Raw genomic sequence first — 19961 nt, forward strand, 5'->3', positions numbered from 1 at the left:
GGGAGGTCTCAGAGCCATAGTGGAGCGACCTGCGAGCAACCGCCTGAGGCCCCGGGCGTCTTGGGGAGGCTGTCCGCCGGCCCGGTGCCCGCTCACCAGCCTCAGGTTTTGGCAGGTACCCTCCGCTCGCGCCCCGGCTTTGGGCGACTCGCCGGCGACTCTCCAGTTTCGGTTGTGCCTCGTCCCTCCGTTCCCTCTGGCAGCCCACCCCGCCCCACTCCGTGTGTGAGGGGTGGCGGCGTCTCGCCCCCTTCCGCGCACACTTCCGCCCGTGAGTCCCCTCAGGTGCCGGCGCTGCGACGAGAACACGCCCTCCAGCTCCTTCGGCCCGGGCTGGGGAGCGTCGCGGGCCGCGGGCCGAGGGCCGGCGGCGCAGTAAAGAGAGGGAGGCGGCGGCAGCGGCACCCCCTAGGTCGGGTTGGTCGGGGTCCGCCGGCACGTCGCTCTCCGGATCAGCAGGCTGTGCTCACCAGTAGGCGGGGAAGTGGGGGACAAAGGACGGGAGAGGCTTCCCCGGTGCTCGACGTGGCCGCCCCTCCTCTGGCGCGGGCGGGGTCCTCCCCGGGGACTCACCCCCGCCTGCTGAGGAGAAAGGCCTTTAGGAGAGAGCTCGCGCCTCCCCCAGACCGCCCGCCCGCCCGCCCGCCCTCTCTCCTTATTTCTGCTGGACGCCGGCTGGTGGTGTTTTGAGTTCGTCCTTCCTCTTTCTACTCGTGTCCCATTTAGCACATCTTTTTTTCCCAGGAGCATGTGCACCAGAATCCTGAGACCTGAGCTACTGCATCTCAGGACAGTGTCCTCAGCGCATTTCTCAAAATTTACAGATCTCCTTTTCTTCTATTTCCAGTACGACTGGAGGCCAACTGGCTTCAATGGGGGGGGGGGGGGGGTCAAAACCTCTTGAAGTAATTTAACATTTGAAGATTGATAAACCCGTGTGCTATGTTAAAATTGAGATCCTGTCTACTTACTTTTTATTCTTCATCATAAGCACATTTAAAATACCTATGATCTCTGTTACCAATAAAATTTTAACATTTAAATTATATTTATGAGTTGAGGTGAAATTTAGTTATCTGTCGTATTATAACTCTATTTTCCTGTAAAAAAAGATGCAGTAACAGTACTGCTATATGTTGAGTTTTTGCTCAGCATTCAGCGCTGTGTATTATCCATATAGTTCCTTTCCTCATCAATACTACAAAGTATGTGTTAACAGTGCCGACTCAGTGGTAGAGTGCATGCTTTGCATGCAGGAGGTCCTGAGATCAATCCCCAGTACCTCCATTTAAACAGAGAAATAAATAACCTAATTACCTCCCCCTCCAAAAATTTTTAAATGGCCTATAATAGGTAATTTAAAATGAATACGTACTGTGTACCAGATTCTAAAAAAAAATATGTGCTTTTATTATCTCAATATCACAGGTGAGAAAAGGGAGGCTCCCAGAAGTTAAATAGCTTAGAATCACATAGATAGTGAGAACCTGGTCTTAATCCAGGTCTGTTCTCCAGTATTTTAACATATATTCTCAGCTAGCTCTGTGCCTTCTGCCTTCAGTGGTGCTTAAGAATCCTGTCTTTAAAAAAAAAAAAAAATCTTCATTTGACTACTGATGTTTTCTTCATATATCTAAATGAAGAGCAAAAATAAAAATTACGTCAAGTTGGAATTTGACCAAGTGTATAGCATTGGTAGCTTCTCTCCTTTAGCTCCTTCTCCATAACTCTCTTACTAATGTTTATTAACATCAGTGAATTTCTTTTGGGGGAATTTCAGACATTTGTTTCTCTTTCTCAAATTTTATATGAAGTGGGATAGTGTAAAGGTTTACTGTGAACATGATATTTGTATTTTTGATTGATAGAAGTTTTGCATTCTATTTCATGGTAATAAAACAACACTATTTTAAGTTACTTAACAATGAGTAAAGCTTACATCCTGGGATATATGCCACAATTACTCTATATTCTAGCACATCTGACCCCCCCCCCAAGTCTAGCCCTCACATCCCAATTTGAAAAGCATGACTATTTAGTTTTTTCCATCTAGATTGTAAGGCTGCTCTTGCCTCAGAAAAGAAAAGATCCAGATGAGGCCTCCAGCTATCTCCCAGTTGAGGTGGGTAGGAAATAGCAGAAAGTTCTTGCACATTTCCATTTTTTTTTCTATGGAGTTTGTAGCAACCCACCCCCAACTCCATAACTGCCTACAATAGAATCTAAGGAAGAAAGAGGGAAGCAAAATAGAGGGAGGAGAACAATTATGGAATTAATTGAATATAATTTATTCTCCCTAGTTCTTTCTAATCTAGCCCTGTACTGTCTAATATGGTCACCACTAGCCACATGTGGCTACTGAGCACTTCAAATGTGACTAGTGCAATTGAAGAATTGAATTTTTACTTTAAAATTAAATACTAAAGGAATGTAAAATATTTTTGCCTTATACACTACTTCATTGTTTTGGTAAGACTACATTTCACTTTAACTGTTGGAAATTTTAGCATCTGAATTGAGATATACTATAAGTGTAAATACACACCTGATTTCAAAGCCTTAATATGAAAAAAGAATGTAAAATATCTCATTAACTTATATATTGATTACATGTTAAAATGATGTTTTGGATATACTAGGTTACATAAAATATATTACTCAAATTCACTTGCTTATTTGTACTTTTTAGATGTGGCTCTAGAAATGTAAAGTTACATATGTGGCACACGTTATATTGGACAGTGCTGTTTTCGTCCCACTATATCCAGTCTTATTTTCCATTCCTTCCTTCAGCAGGGAAGTTTCTGAGGGTCAGGAAGGAGAATCTGTACCTAACTCCTTGAACATCAAGGAAGGCATGGCTGCCGGGGTCGCTGTGAGTTATGGATTCAGAGGTTCTAATTAGGGTCTTAGAGTAGTTTCCTGCTTTGGCTATTCAGCTCCATTTTCTCTGACCCAATAAATACTTTGACCATAAAACTAATACTGACTAGTAATCATGTGAACTAATCACCAAACATGGTAGTGATTGTACATATTGTTAAATATTGATGGATTAACTTTTTAAAAATTTTTATTAGATTATAACAGTTTACATTCATTTACACTGGTAATTACACTTAAATAGTACGGTTATACGCTCACAACTTTAAAAATTAAAATGATTAAAAAATTAAAGTGATCAATTTATGAGAATCCCTCAATGCACATATGCCATGCATTTCTTCTCTAGAATCACTTTTAACTTTTCAATGAATAGCAATAAATGCCTGTGGAATCAGTGAGTTTTGTAACACATCAAGAAATTTACCAGTTAGAAAATATTTTTGTGTGTGTGAAATTACTTTTTAATATAATACTTGATAATAATTTTAGTTCTGGAAATAGTTTGCCTTGTTCTATAAAAAATTTGAGATGATGTCTTACAATCGTATGATAAAATTATGTCAATTTAAGCAGAATTTTTAAATTATCAGGAAAAAAGAATACCACAAATAGATTATAAACTCAGCATAGTTTCTATAATTAACTTTCAAATTTGGTTTTGAGTTCCCTAGTAGTCAAAGCAAAATGGTATACAGGATCTTATTAGGGAAGCGGTGGTATATCAGTTACCCAAAGGATGCGTAGCTTTTCTTAGCACTAAATTCTAAAAGCAATTTCCTATTGAGTCACTGTCACAAGTAACATTTTAGTAGCAAGTTTAGTAACATTTCATATGACTGCATCTGACAGTGTCATCCAATGAGTTGTTTTTATGTAGAAATGAACAAGAGTGTGATAAATAACTGTACATTTTATTTTTACAGGAATCGTGGGAAAACAAAATGAGGCATAATCAGCTGTGTTGTGAGACACCACCTACTGTCACTGTACATGTAAAATCAGGGTCAAATAGATCACATCAGGCTAAAAAACCCATTAATCTGAAGCGTCCTATTTTTAAAGATAGTTGGCCAACATCTGAAAAAAATGCACATAATAGCAACAAATCTAAACGCCCCAAAGGACCCTGTCTAGTTATACAGCGTCAAGAAATGACTGCTTTCTTTAAATTATTTGGTAGGTTTAAAATATAGTAATAGTGGTAATTGTAAAGTACTTAAAATGAGAGAATGTAAAGACCTGTTTTATGGTTTTCATAATAATCAAAGAGGATGCTATTATTTTCTATGTCAGATTTTCTATCTCCAACCAAATTTGCTTTTGTTTTACTTAGTCCTTTTTTTCCCCCCCATTTCTGGGTTTTTGTTTATTTTTATTGCTTTTGGATTAGAAATAGACTCATCTAGCTTCTAGACTACTTAAATTCAAGTGTCAAATGTAAATTCTAGGCAATTCACTTTCATAGCATGAGTTTTGTTTGACCTAAAGTAAAATATATATAATGTCTTGGGTGAGCCAACCAACTGACCTGGTATCACTGCACAAGAGGGATTTCCCAAGATTTTCAGTGCTAAAACTGAGCAAACTGGGAAGATTAGTCCACCTAGAAAAGTTTCAGTATTATATCTGGAGAATATTATTAAAAATTAACTATGCTTTATCATCATGCTCATATGGTGAAACTGAGTTTCAGCTTGTTCAGATCATGAAACAGTGTTGCTTTGCTGATAAGCTTCTTAAAAAATAGCCAAAAGAAATTTCTTTATAGTACTTCTACTGTCCAAGAAAGAGAAGGGTTTTTTTTTTTTGAAATATGGAATAAGGTATACAGATTAGAATAAAAGGTAGGATAGATAGATTCTGGTAAATATCTGTGGGAATGAATCAAATCAAGTACTGTAGATATTACAGTCTGATAGATTCTGGTAACAGGCTTCCATGTTTATAGAGGAAAGCAAGTGCCTATGAGGAGAACTGGGGAAGAGTGTTTACCCTGCTGAGAGGACAGAAATCTTAAAAAAAAAAGGGGGGGGGCAAGCTGGTTAAGATTTAAAGAAAAGCAAAATAAGATGAGATAATAAGAAAAATATAAGCAATAAAAAAATAAATAGAAAAAGTTGAACTATGAAGATGTTCCCTGTCAAAATTTAGAATGCTGTTAATACAAGTTTGCCTCTCTATTAAGAGTAGAGCAAAAATATTACCCACAAACTTTTTTATTATTCATAACTGATCATGAGAAATAAGAGAAAATATCTGGCCCTACCATTTTAGGTAATTTAAGAAATAGAAATGGAATTAACAAGGCAGAAATGAATTATTCTCAGAAAATAAATACTCATTCTTGGAACTTTCTGTATATTTGACTACACTGATGATATTTCTAGGCTACAACAATATTAAGAAATTATGCTTTGTTACTTAAAATGAAGGAGGAAATGGAAAAAAGTAGATTTTCTAAAATTATATTCTGATAGCTACACATGTATTTTGGGAGTATACATTTTAGCCTTTTAAAATTGAAATAAGTGTTTTTGACCTGCTTTTTGGATGTTGATCTTTATTAACAATATCCCTAATTGACCCTTTTATCATAATACTCAATTTTTCCAAAATTAAATATTAATTATAAATAACCAATGAATTATGAACCTTCTTTACATAGACATTTTCATGTGTATTTGGATAATAGATAATTGAACAGAGATAAGTAGGAGGAGAGAAAAAGAACTCAAAACTAAAAATGCCCCATACCTAAAAGGAGAAAGTAGTAGAAAAAGTAGAACATATTTAGATAACGAGTATTCATTAAGTCATTATTTCGTAAAGACTGGGTTATCTTTTATCACATTCCATTTCCTCCTGTTAAAGATTGATTTGGGGAAGTAAGAAAGAGCTAAACGAGAGCTACCCAAGACGTATTTCTCGAAGAACTACTGGAATATTCAATAAATCAAACCCTGCCACCATTCCCCCTCCAGTCTGCACTATATATTAAGGCAAATCAGATGGAAAGCCAAAGAATAAAGCAATAGCTTTTTGTACAGTGCTTGTAATGGTAACACACCAAAGAACTAAAAATTATACCTTAAACAACACTGGTCTAGGCATTTTTGTTTGATTTCTAAGCATCATTTATAATCTTATGTAAAAAATAATTTTTTAATAGGAAACATTCTGTTTTTGAAAGACAAGTCATAGCTATCTTTTGTTGTAGATGATGATTTAATTCAAGATTTCTTATGGATGGACTGCTGCTGTAAAATTGCAGACAAGGTAAATTTGGTTACAGTATCATCATTAACCAGCATTATTATGTTACTAGGCTGTCAGGACTTTAAAGACCCTTATAAGAATTTTCTGTCTTATTAAGTTTATGTCATTGGGGTTTTTTTTTGGGGGGGGGTAGTTAGGTTTATTTATTTATTTATTTATTTATTTATTTTAATGGAGGCACTGGGGATTGAGCCCAGGACCACGTGCATGCTAAGCCCATACTCTACTACCGAGCTATACCCTCCCCTCTGTCTTGTTAAGTTTAGAAAATGAACTAGCCTACATTTCTACTTCAGAGTGGAATCCTTACACATTAATTTTTGAAATTAGAATACAGCGTAGATTCAATACCTTTTATCAGTCTACGGAGAAAAAATAGTCTGAGATTTATTTTACTAAGCTAGTCTGTTACCTAAGGCAGTCTGTTACACATTTTGTAGGTAATTTAGATAAAACAATTCCCAATATTCTTACAAAGTAACATTAGTTTATCATGTTTCTTATTTAGGAATCAATATTTCATAAAAGAACATCATGAAGCAAACTTGACATACTGAGGATTGTGATGTTTCTGTACTCTTTAGATTTAGCTGAACAGTTACAATTTCAGCTTTATAAATGTCATTTTAGACCAGTTAGTCATATCAGAAAATTCAGCATGACTTCATATCACATTTAAAATAACGTGCTAACCGATAAAAAAGAGAATGGACAGAACACTAGCTCAGGGTTAAATAACCCACTAAGTTAATATTGATGGACTCTTTTATTTTAAGCTTAAGAGAACCAAAATAAAATCAGTTTTTTTTAATTTTGAAATTTTAATTTTGGAAAATTTCAAACAATGCGACTTAGAGTAGAGAGAATAGAACAAAGACCCTCCATGTGCTTATTATCCAGCTAAAACAATCATCCACTTACGGCCATTCTTATTTCCTCTAATCCATCTCCCCAAAACTGGATTATTTTGAAGTATATCCCGGACATCCCAATATTTTATCCACAAATAGTTCAAGATGTAGCTCTAAACGATGAAATCTTTTAAATATAATCACAGTGTCACTAAAACTTAAAAATTAACAGTAATGCTTTGGCTGTGATTGTGAAAAAAAAAATTAACAGTAATGCCTTCATATCAAATATCCAGTTCCTAAAAAGTTGTAGTTTTAAACTTTAGAATTTTTAGTGCATTATAGTAATTAGAGTTGTTGGACAGCAGAGGCAGTGCCTTTATCTACCCAGGAATACTGTATCAACACTATCTCAAGAGTCCTCTACTAAAAATTACCTTGAAAACTTGGAATCACCTTTGTGGCCAAACCTGTGAAGGTAGGATTAGGCATTTTATGAGAGGGAATCCAATACATCAGTATTATAACTTGATTTTAACTTAAACAGGCAGAACCTGGCAGGGGTCCTAATATCAGGCTAGACATGTATCTTCCTAATTATTATTTAAAGTATTTTTCCCCAGTGAAAATAGAGCCATATTCTAATTTCTGGTTAGAAATTATTTTTAAAAGATTATTTTAAAAAGTGAATATGGATGTCAACAACTAACTCAAAAGTGTTGAAGGAAAAAAATTTGCATATAGACATACATCAAGCCAATGTGGCAATGGAATAACGGTAAAATCTAGGTGAAGGATATATGGTTGATTATTGCTTTTATTATTATTTTAACTTCTCTATAGGTTTGAACAGATAGAAAAAAATGGGTTGTGGTTCAAAATATATTGGCAATAATAAAATTTAGGAGTTCATTCTAGTTGTAATCTTAATCATGATAAATGATCCTAAACTGTTTCTTACTGTTTATATGGATTACATAAAGCCAAAAGTAAAGACTCAAATAAATAGGTAATTCTACAGGAAGGATAAATAATGCTTTATTGTTTTAGCTTATAAAGGTAAATATTTTAAAGCAGTTTTACTTATGAAAGTATAGTATTAATATTAACTTTTAACTTTTTTCCCTATAGTATCTTTTGGCTATGACCTTTGTTTATTTCAAGAGAGCTAAATTCACTATAAGTGAGCATACCAGGATAAATTTCTTTATTGCTCTGTAAGTATGCTTTCTACGAAGTGATTTTTGTGATATTTATAATATATGTGATACCTTATTTTAAGTAGATGCTGTTTAAAACCTGATGTCTATCTTCGAGTAGGCTTTCCTGTTTAAAAACTATATATATACATATATATGTATTTTTTACTTCAATAGGATATTTTCATGTTTTTTTCACTGACCTCACCTGCTGTATGCCTAATACCTATTTATTATGCTGTATGCCTAATACCTATTTATTACTCCGTATTCCACTTGAGTTTGTATTGTACCTTTTACATTTTTCAGAGTGCTCCATAAAAGTTATTCCAGATTCTCCTCTTTTGGACTTAGGGTTTTTTAAGAGCCAGAATATTCTCTTTGAAATTTCCAGTTGTTACATATTAAAAATCATTATCATTATTGTCCTTTTACATTGAACAGATTGTGGAAAGTGCTCTATACATACTCATTGTGGATTTATGTCTATAACAGGAGTAATTTATATCTGATACCTTTAGTATCCATTGACTGTTTTACTTAACACACTGAACTTTGACCAAGGAATAGAGTTTGTTTCCCAGTTCTTTCATTGTCTTTATATTAGATAATTCACACTAGCTTGTGATCTGTTAAATGGTTTTAATGACATGGCTTTCCAATCTGTAGGTCAGAATTCTGCTAGAATCATTATAATTTAAGAATATCTATCTCAAAAAAAAAAAAAAGAATATCTACCTCAATCTCAAAACCTTTTCTACCCAGTACCTGAATGTAATGCTGCAGTTTGGAATATATGCATATATTTTTAGGTACTTTATTAGGGAACTACATATGAAAATATTTAAGTTGAATACTGCAACAACTGTTAGCACTGAAGAATAACTTTTTATTCAAAATCTGTTTAATCAGAATCAAAGAGTGATTCAAGAAATAGGACTAGAAGAAACTGATCTCTGCACATATTCAGGAGACACATTTCCCCCATGCATAGGAAAAAATGAACTCAGTATAAAATTTGGTGATTGCTAAATTGAGGGGATATAATAGTATTAGCTAATATTGAGCAATATGTGCAAGGTACCACAAAGCTGTTTTCTGTAAGCTCATTTAATCTTCCCTATGAGATACAATTTTAAATTATCTCCATTTTACAAGTAGGGAAATTGAGACTTAGGAATCTTAAGTACTTTCCAAGATCACAAGTCATATTGCTGTCTTCAATTCACAAATCTTTTATTCTCTATTAATCTCACTCTGTATTTTTCATTATACACATAGTCTTTGTCTCGAGGTACACTTTCAATGTGTCTATTTTTTTGAACATCTGGAATAATTATAACTGTTTTAATAATAATAACTGTCTGTTACTTCTACCATGTGTGTCAGTTTTATTTAATTGATAATTCTTATTACCATGTTTTTCTGCTTTTGTGCATGCCTGATCCCCCTCAGGTATCTGAATGTGGGGAAAGACCACCAGAAGAGATTAGAGGAAACAGTGCCTAACATTTACGCAGGGCTGGAAATAGTGCCTGTTTCCACTAGCCAGACTGAAAAAACTTACAGTTCACACTGAGTAATTCAGTACTGAGTAGAGTACTTAGGAATGTCTTGCCTTAGTGGGGAGTAATTAGCCCCAGACTGAACATTGCTGCAGATCCACCTAACAGATCATGAAAGCGGGACCTGAAAGGATCAGATTGTTTCCAAATAACTGCATTCTAGGACAAAGCTCAAGATTTATAGGGAATCAAAAATATCTAGAACTCAACGAAGTGAAATTCACTGAATCTCTATTTTGAGCTACATTTTTAAAATTATGAATAAGGTTGAACATCTTTTATGTGTTTAATAAGCAGTTTGGTTTTTTGTGTGTGTATGTGCGTGAACTGTCTATTCCTGTCCTTATCCATTTCTTCTTTGAGTTGTTGGTCTTCTTTGTTAGGTATCTGGCTAATACAGTTGAAGAAGATGAAGAAGAAGCCAAATATGAAATTTTTCCATGGGCTTTAGGGAAAAACTGGAGAAAATTGTTCCCTGATTTCTTAAAGTTAAGGGATCAACTCTGGGATAGAATTGACTATAGGGCTATTGTAAGCAGGCGATGCTGTGAGGAGGTAAGATTTTAAAATACTTTATATATGTAATCTCTGTCTTCTATTTATGTAGTTTTTCTTGTCTTGTTTTTTAATGTGCTTCTAATGGTTCATATTTTGTATGTGAAGGGTAAACCATTAACCTTGATGGTTACCATGAATACAATTTGTGTATTACAGTGTTGATGTTTTAATTTTATACCATAATAATTAAAAATTATCATTTCTATTTTTCAGAGCAGCCTACTTCTGTACTATTTTTATTTTAGTGTGTTTCTTTTGTCTAAAAGATCACCAATATATTGGGAAAGAAAAGTGTGCACATTCTAAAATACTTTATGTTAATAACACTGGAGCATAATAATAATGTTCATTTAAGTATATAAAATTTCAAATTCCCAAAGTTGAAATGTGAACTGTATGGTATAAAATTTAAATAAGTTTAAAAACTGTACCTCTTTTTACATAGAATACATAAAGTAAGTTTTCTTGATGCCAGATTCTATTAATAAAAAGCAGAAAGACACTAAAAATTAAAAGATCAGTTACTTTATCAAATGTTCTGGTTTTCAATAAAGAAGGCTAATGTTTCAAACTAAAAACTTTTGGAGTAGAATATTAATTGGAAGTCAGTGATCACTGTAAGCCAGTACTAGTTCAGAAAAGTTTGTTAAATGTGGGCTAGATATGCTGTAATTAAATGAAGTCATATCCAGTTAAATGACTACAGGCCAAAGGAGCTAATGAATGGTTTAGTGTCAAACCTGAAGCAGGAATTTAGAACTGTCACAGAACTTTGCCTAGAACTAATCTTGTTAGCTTTATTTATTAATGAGATGAAGATATTACCAGTTATGCATATTTGTGGATTAAGTTAGGATTGTTGAATGTTGGAGGGAATGCAAGGATTCAGAAATAACTTAGGAGACTGTACAGCAGGTCAAGTCTTTACAAGATTATGTTCAATAGAAAAATGTGAGAAGTTGGGTGTGAATGACCCCCTACACCACCACCACCAAATTAATGGATCTTCGTTAAAGGATTTAAATGACTCATTCCAATTACAGGACATTGAAAAAGCCCTGTACTGTTATTTATTGTTACTACCTCCCCAGGTCAGGAGTGGGTAATTTGCACACCTGTTGCCATCCTTGGTGTGACAGTGGGCCTTATTTGAACGCTGATTTTTTTCAAAGTAAATGTTTCTAGCCCCATGGAACACTCAGCTAAGAGCATGGAGAGGGCACCAGGGGCAAGAGGCCAGGAAAGGCAGTGCTCATCATGGTAGACTGCCCACTCACTCCTAAGATACAACAACTAGCATTTTAACTACAACAACTTTAAGTTACTCTGTTGGAGCTGGAATCACCTCAGTTGCTGGCACCAGACTGTCTTAAGAATCAGAGAATTATGTGCCTTAATGACATATGTGTAAAAGACTACAAAGTTTTAAACACCTAGATACTCTATTGTGTAATAGGATTCACAGAAAAGTTTAGTTTCTCAAGGCTTCAACACTAAGAACTACAGATCTCTCCCCTTATTCCAGATCTGCATATCTAATTTCCTATTTATATTTCATTGTCTAGTAGATACCTCAGACTTAACATACTGGAAATTGAGTTTCTGATTCCCCCACGTAGACTTCCACACTTCCTCCTCCTGCAATTTTCCACATGTTAATAAATGGTAACTTTATCATTCTAGTTGTTCAGGCAAAAAAAACTGTCACCTAGACTTTTTATTTCACATCTATACCTTAAATATCCAGCATCCTACCATTTCTCACCACCCCCACCGCTAAACCCTACTTTGATTGTCATTTCTTGCCTCAACTATTACCATAACTTTCCAGATAGTCTCCCTTACAATCTTTCTCCCCTATAGTCTAGATACAGTAGCCAAAGTAAATCTTTTAGAAAATCAAATCATGTCTCCTCTACTCAAAAGCCTCCAGAGGCTTCCCATCTCACATAGGGTAAAAGACAAAGTTCTTATAGCTCTGCATGGTAGGCCAGCTCTCCTCCCTTATCTCTTTGAATTCATCTGCCATCCTTGCTCACTCCACTCCAGCCACTCTGGCCTTGCTATTCCTCAGATGCACCAAGAACACTCCCATCTCAGGGTCTTTGCACTTGCCAATCCTATTATCTGGAATGCTTTCCCCCCAGTTATTAGTATGCTTCAGTTCCTCACTTCATACAGGACTCTGCTTAAACACCTCCACAGAGAAACCTTTTCCTACCACCCTATATTGAGTAGAGTCTACCTCAAAGGAATAAAAATTGAAGAGTTCAGAAATAAGCCCTCACGTTTATGTTCAATTGGCTTTTGACAAGGGTGCCAAGAAAATTCAATGGGGAAAGAATATTCTTTTCAGCAAATGGTGCTGGAAAAATTGGATGTCGAAATGCAAGAGAATGCACTTGGAATACTTCATATTATATATAAAAACTAACTCAAAATGCATCAAATATCTAGGTTTAAGAGCTAAAAACCTTAAAAGATTCTTAAAACAGAGGTGCATCTTCATGACCTTGGATTAGGTTTCTTAGATTTAATACCAGAAACAAAAGTGATAAAAGAAAATATAGATGAAATGGACATCATCAAAATTTAAAACTTTTGTTCTTCAAAGGACGCCATTAAGAAAGTGAAGAGACAGCCCACAAACTGGGAGAAAATTTTTGATATCATCTATCCTATAAGGAACTTATGTCTAGAATATATAAAGAGCTCTTATAACCCAGCCTAAAAAGACAACCCAATATTTTAAAGGGCAAAGGATCTAAATAGGTATTTCTCCAAAAAAGCTATACAAATGTGCAAAAAAGCACATGAAAACATGCTCAGCATCATTAGCCATCAGAAGAATGTAAAATCAAAACCACAAGGAGATACCACTTTACACCCACTAACATGGATATAATAATTTTTAAAAAGAAAATAAGAAGTGTTGGGAAGAATGTGGAGAAATTGGAATCCTCATACACTTCTGGTGGGGAATGTAAAGTCATGTAATTGCTTTGGAAACCGTCTGGTAGTTCCTCAAAAGGCATAAAGTTACTGTATGACACAGCAATTCCACTCCTAGTTCTATACCCAAAAGAAATGAAACTGTCCACACAAAAACTTGTACATGAATGTTCATAGCAGCTTTATTTATAATAGTCAAGTCATTAGTTGTGAAAACAACCCAAAGCCCATCAACTAATAAATGGATAGCCAAATATCTATACAATGATACCTTACTAGGCAATTAAGAGGAATGAAGTATTGATACATGCTGCAACATGGATGAACCCTGAAAACATTGTGCTATGTGAAAGAAGTCAGTCACAGAGGACCACATCTTGTATGATTCCATTCATATCAACTGTGCCGAATAGATATCCAAAGAGACAGAATGTGGTTGCCTGAAGCTGAAGGGAGGAATGGAGTGTGACTGCTTTCCTTATGGAGTGATGAAAATGTTCTAAAATTGTCTATGGTAATGGTTGTGCAGGCCTGCATATATCAAAAGCCATTGAACTTTATAGTTTAAAAGAATGAAATGTCTGGTATTTGAGTTATATCTCAATAAAGCTGTTAAAGTAGCAAGTAGCACCTCCCACTATTACTCTGTATTTCTTTTCCTGGTTTTCCTCATAGCGCTTAACCACTGTATAACATACTCTGTTTTACTTATTTATCTTCCCAATGTCCACTTCCCCCTATTAGTATATAAATTCCAAGAAGGTGTTTATTTTGTGCTTATTGCATCTACAGTGCCTAAAACAGTGCCTGACTTTAAATAGGTACACAGTAAATATTGCCGACTGACAGAATGAATGGAACTTAAAGCTTCTGATTCTTTTTCATACTTCTTATTCCATGAAATGAAAACTATAAAACAACTCTTCACTGAGTTTACTTAGCATTGCCCCTTATCCAGGTAGATAAGCTTCTTGTTGTTTTTGTTGTTGTTGGCTATTCCAGCCAGGTACATTTGCATCTTGTTGGTGTATGAAAAAAGGAATTACCTAGTAGATTTTATCCTTGTTCTCTTAAGTATTCATTTAACAGCTAATTTGTGAGTTAGACACCAAGTTCAGTGTCATAAGGGTTTATTATAAAGAAGTATTACATCATCCTTGCCCTGAAGTTTGTTGCATTATGATAGCGAGACATGCTGTTAGAAATTTAGTTAAGTATTCTATGCAGTTATTAAGAGCCCGGTACTGGCATACTGCCAACTAATTTTTCAGTCATGTATCCTAAAATAAACTCAAGTTATGATAGTAGCTACAAACTGGCTTACAGTAATAATACTCTATATTTGCATTGTCTTTATAAATTTATATTTTCATGTAAATTATCTTATCCTCACAAAAATACCTGTGAGGGTTGTAGCATTCTTATTTTATAGCTAATGAAACTGAGGACCAAGGAAGCTGAGATTTACTCAAGATCATAGATCAATTAAGTGGCAGAGCCAGAATTTGACTTCACATCTAATGAATTCCCAGTGTTCTGTTTTCTCTGACATCTAGGTTAGTTCATATCTCTCACATTGGTTAGTTTAGAAAATGCATTTATATCTATTATTTTATCTCAGGAATTAAATAACATAAGTATTCTCTCCATTTTTCAGATGAAGTTTGGCTTAGAAAGGTTATGACTTTTCTGTGGTCACTTACTAAGTGTTATGTTCTCTGGCCTATATGGCACAATATTGTAACTGTTTTCTCTGTCAGCTACTACTTGACTCCAGGTTAGGAATTTAGAAAGCAGTATTATGTGATATAAGCAGTACTTAAACTGGGCACTCTTTCCCTTATACACCTGTCAAAGAACTTATTCTTTCATTTCAGATAATATGAATTCTGTAATCTGTCTCCTTTAAAAAAAAAAAAAAAAACTTTGGCTGCTGCAGAGAAGCTAAGGGCCAGGCTTTATTCTTAACCACATCAGCTCTATTACCTTTTATTACTGGCATGTCTGCTTTCCCCCTTTAGCCAAATTTTCCCTTTTGGGTCCTAGTTTAATGAAAAAAATTTTCATTTGCTCTTTTTGTCAGCTGCTTCAGATCTTTTTCTGGAAAGAGATGAGGTATGATTAACTTGGAAAATATATGTGAGGCTTTCTCTAGAAAAGGGTGAAGACTAATCTTACTTACTCTAATCTTATTATCTTCTTACCTTTTTGGACATTGGCTCCTCTGAGGTGGAATTTGTTTAGGTTGATGATAGCTTAATTTCTGGTTAAGCTTTGTTCACAGATTATGGAGGATACCAATCCAGTGAGAAAGAGATTCCAATTCCAGTCCCTTTATGCATCATGGAAGGTAGCAATTTTATCAAGGGGAAACTTTTTTTCTGTTCTTGTTATGTTCTCTGGCCTGATTGGCACTATGTCATCATAACCATTTTCTCTGTCAGCTACTGCTCGATTCCAGATTAGGAATTTAGAAAGCAGTAGTATGTGATATAAGCAGTGTTTTGAACAAAATAATCCAATGACAGCATGCAGAAGAGACCCAATATAAGGAAAGTGCTTTGGAATCTGCTTAACGTGCTATAGATCAGGAAGCAAGGTGTAAACCTAGTGTTGAAGATGGCAATGCTGAAGAAAAATCAGTATTACAAAATTATAATTGTCATTGCTTGGCGACCAGTTGGATGTAGGGCGTATGAGAGAGTGAGCTGTCAGAATTTCAAAACTGTAACAAAAAGAATAATGAATTCCATAATGGAAACAGGGAAGATTAAAGAAGCAAACTGATTTATTGGGAAGATAAGAAATTTGGTATTAGAGATATGAATTTAAGGTGGTAAGTGACTGGTCAAACAGGTATGAATAAGATGAGTCATTAGGTGATGTTTACAGCTTGGTAGTAGATAAGAGATCCAAGATGAAGGTAACGTTAATACTTTTTGAACACGTGCCAGGCATTTTTCTTGGTACTATTTCTTGGTGTATTAACTCTCATAATTCTTTTTTTTTAATAGACTATTCTTTTAGAGTAGTTGCAGGTTCACAGCAGAATTGAGCAGAAAATACAGATAAACTCTCACAATTCTTACAGCTAGCTAGGCAATCCCAGATGAGGAAACTGAGGCACCAAGAGGCTAAAAGACTTCTCCAAGCTCACACAGTTAGTAAAGCATCACAGCAGTCGTAGGCAGTCTGACTCCAGAGCCAGTGCTTTTAACACCTATACTATGCTGCCTCCTCAGATCACAGAAGTAGAGTACATATAGAGAAAGACAGGTGGCCAAATGTTTACTTTAAAAAAACACCCACCAAAGGCTCAACCAAAAAATCTCTAAAAATAACAGAAGAGTACGATAACGTTTCTAGTAGGTCAAGTGCTACCAATGTTTCAGAGAAGTCACTTTCATAGAGTCAAAGGATTTGAGAACTGGAAGTGACCTGTTTTCTCATATATAAAAGACCTTGAGACTCAGGAAGTTACATAATTCGCCTAAGGTCATAGAACTAAATTGAATTAAGTCCAAAGTCCTGCTCTTTTGAACTTGGTATGGTTTTCTTTTTAATTCACTATTGTTACCACCACAACATTCTAATTATATATGTGTGTATAAAATATATGTAAACATATATTTAAAAGTAAACAAGTGTGTGTGCATGCATTTTTCTAGCTGGGTTAGCATGTGGAGAGACTATGATGCCTAGCTTATTGCAGAAAGAACAGTACCAAATCTATATTGTGCTCTTTGCTTCATATTTCCCTCTGCTGTTCTCAGTAGATTTTGCTATAGAAGTCCTACAAAAATCATGTTGTTGAAGGTTCATAATGTCAGTGGCCTCTTTATCATTAAGAAATATTTAATGCCTGCATAATATTGTGGAGAAAGCACTTGAAAGAGAGGCATATGAGAGACTATTCCTGCCCAGAGGGAGCTTTCAGTAGAACAGGTAACATGCATAAAGAGATAAATCTGAGTGCTAACATTTATATGCTGAGTCCTAGTATAGTATAAACAAGAAAATCTGAAATCTGGAGTTTTTAGGAAGGTGGGACTTAAACAAATAAAGGGAAAGGAGATTCCAAACATGGAAAATAAAGATACAGAATAGACATAGAAATGTTGAGAAAAATAGTAGATAAATATGCAAGGAATAAGAAAATTTGATATTCTACTTCCTCACCTTGGGTATCTCTGAATCTAGTTTTCATTGTCATAGAAATGTTTATATTTAGAGATAACATCTTTATTTACCTCTACCTTTTTAAAGATATGTAACTTTATTACATGTCTTTGGTTGAAAACTTTTTTGATGGATTTATGAAGTAGGTAATAACATAAATTCAATCCTAAAATACACTTTAAAAATTTTCGTAGCTGATACTCTTTATGCATTGTCTTGTGGTGCACAATAACCCCATTTTCTGGGGAACTGGTCTTAATCAGGGGGTTTTAAGATTTTCATTCTTAACAACAAAAGCCTTTTTTCCTCCCAAATAAAATTTTACACACAGTCCCCTAAATTGAAGTTCTCCACATGCTCTGTCTTTCCTTAGCCCCTCCTGGGACCCCCTAATGTTGTTTGTGAAACCAGTTTGAAAGTCACTGGTCTGGGCAATTAATAAAGCACTGTCTGTCTCTAAAATTCTGCAGCTCCCATTTATCTTGGGTCATTGATTACTGCAACTAAAATTTTTGCTTAGAAGTAACATTCTAACAGTTTATTTAGAAGTTTTAGACACCATGAGGTCAGCATGTTGGTATATTTCCCTAGTTTAAATGGCTATCATTTGTCAGGTATTTACTGGTTTTTACATGTATCTAACCTTCAAAACAATCCTATGAGGCAGATAGTATCCCCAGTTTTAGATATGGAGAAACTGAGGCTCAGAAAGGTTAAGTATCATACAACCGGCAAGTGGCAGAGCCAGGATAAGAAACTGAGTCTATCCTGACTCTAACGGCAGTATTTATTTCACATATAGTGAGGAATCTTAAGTACCTTATAAGTAATTCCTCATCTAATCTTTGCAACAACCCTCTAAAATAGACACTATTATTCTCAACATACTACAGACGAGAAAACTGACGAAGAGAGAAGTTAAGCAACTTACCTGTGTTCTTATTCACCATTTCTCTTGCCATGATTGCAAACATTTTAAGATTAGCCTAACGTACATATCCGGAAACCTCAATTAAAAATATTATTTTCAATTCAATATGTTCTAAAGTTAAGAATTATGTATTGTTTTGGGCTAACTGTATTATCTTTCCCAAACTTAGAATACCCAGAATTGAAAAACCTGAAAGGACACTTCAGACTTATTTCCTATTTGAAATAATTTAAATTTGTCAATTATTATCTTAAGGATCCAAGCAACAAATCATATTATGAGTAATACTGCCTTATCTGGAAATGCTTTAAAAAAAAAAAAAAGAAACTGGTGACAGATTTTTAGATCTAGTTTTAGAGATAGCTGTCTTGGAGCTGTAATTTTTTTACTTAATTTAAGTAAATTTTAAAATCTTATTAAAAATTCTAAAAGAAAGCTTTCCACTATAGGTTATGGCCATTGCTCCAACCCATTATATATGGCAACGAGAACGCTCTGTGCATCACAGTGGAGCTGTTAGAAACTACAACAGAGATGAAGTTCAACTGCCCCGGGGACCTAGTGCCACACCGGTAGATTGTTCACTCTGTGGTAAAAAAGGAAGATATGTTAGACTGGGATTGTCTTCATCATCGTCTTCATCCAGTGATACAGCAGAGGTGGTGGAGAAACATTCTCAGGAATCACACAACTCATTCTCAATGGACATAATAGTTGATCCTATTCAAGCTTATAGCTATTCTCAAGGTATGATTTAGCAATATGTGAGAATTAGATGTATGCAAGTTATTAATAAATCCAAGTTATCCTTTGACCTGTAATCATCCCTACAGGCAGGAGTACATAATAATTTATATATTACAACAATATGAGTTAAATTAGTATAGAAAGTTTTCCCCTTTTCAGTTACTACTTTTTGTCTTGGTATCTGTTTTGTGGTAGCTTACCTAAACTAAGAGATTTTTAATGTGACTTTTGTTAAATTGAAACCGAATACACCATGGATTCAAGTATTTTAAGAGCCTGAACCACTTTCTTTGAAATGTTTATTTTATTCAAAAGACGTTTTAACAAGAAAATAAATTTACTTATAATCTCACCATCCAGCTTTATCAGTGATTAACTATTGGTTTTCTTCTACAATTTTAAAAATTGGGATAAAATTGTATTAGTTTTAGGTGTGCAACATAATGATTTGATATATGTATACGTTGCAAAATGATTACCACAATAAGTTTAGTTAACATCCATCACCACATACAGTTGCAACTTTTTTCTTGTGATGAGAACTTTTAAGATACACTCTCTTAGCAACTCTCAAATATACAATATTGTTAACTATAGTAACTATGCTGTACATTGTATCCCCAGAACTTATTTATCTTATTGGAAGTTTGTACTTTCGACCACCTTCACGCATTCCACACCCTTCCTTGCTGCCTCTGGCAACCACCATTTGATGGTGTAGCTATGAGTTCGGGTCTTTTTAGATTCCACATGTAAGTGAGATCACACTGTATTTGTCTTTCTCTGTCTGACTTATTTCACTTAGCACAATGCCCTC

General features: G+C 34.9%; 1 protein-coding gene across 2 annotated transcripts in view; it reads left to right on the forward strand.

The window, feature by feature from the left end:
• Positions 1-19961, forward strand: part of SPDYA (speedy/RINGO cell cycle regulator family member A) — a 25812-nt gene continuing 5851 nt past the window's right edge. The window contains exons 1-7 of one of the 2 annotated variants that reach the window (XM_032497279.1): positions 1-115; positions 2054-2122; positions 3810-4062; positions 6104-6162; positions 8145-8230; positions 10161-10332; positions 18847-19144. In XM_032497279.1, coding sequence (XP_032353170.1) covers positions 3828-4062; positions 6104-6162; positions 8145-8230; positions 10161-10332; positions 18847-19144 — 850 coding nt within the window. In that variant the 5' untranslated portion in view covers positions 1-115; positions 2054-2122; positions 3810-3827. The remainder of the gene's footprint in view (positions 116-2053; positions 2123-3809; positions 4063-6103; positions 6163-8144; positions 8231-10160; positions 10333-18846; positions 19145-19961) is intronic. The other variant, XM_032497278.1, reaches the window with a different exon arrangement.

The sequence above is a fragment of the Camelus ferus genome, chromosome 15 (genome assembly GCF_009834535.1).
Source record: "Camelus ferus isolate YT-003-E chromosome 15, BCGSAC_Cfer_1.0, whole genome shotgun sequence".
In the NCBI taxonomy this organism is placed as follows: Eukaryota; Metazoa; Chordata; class Mammalia; order Artiodactyla; family Camelidae; genus Camelus; species Camelus ferus.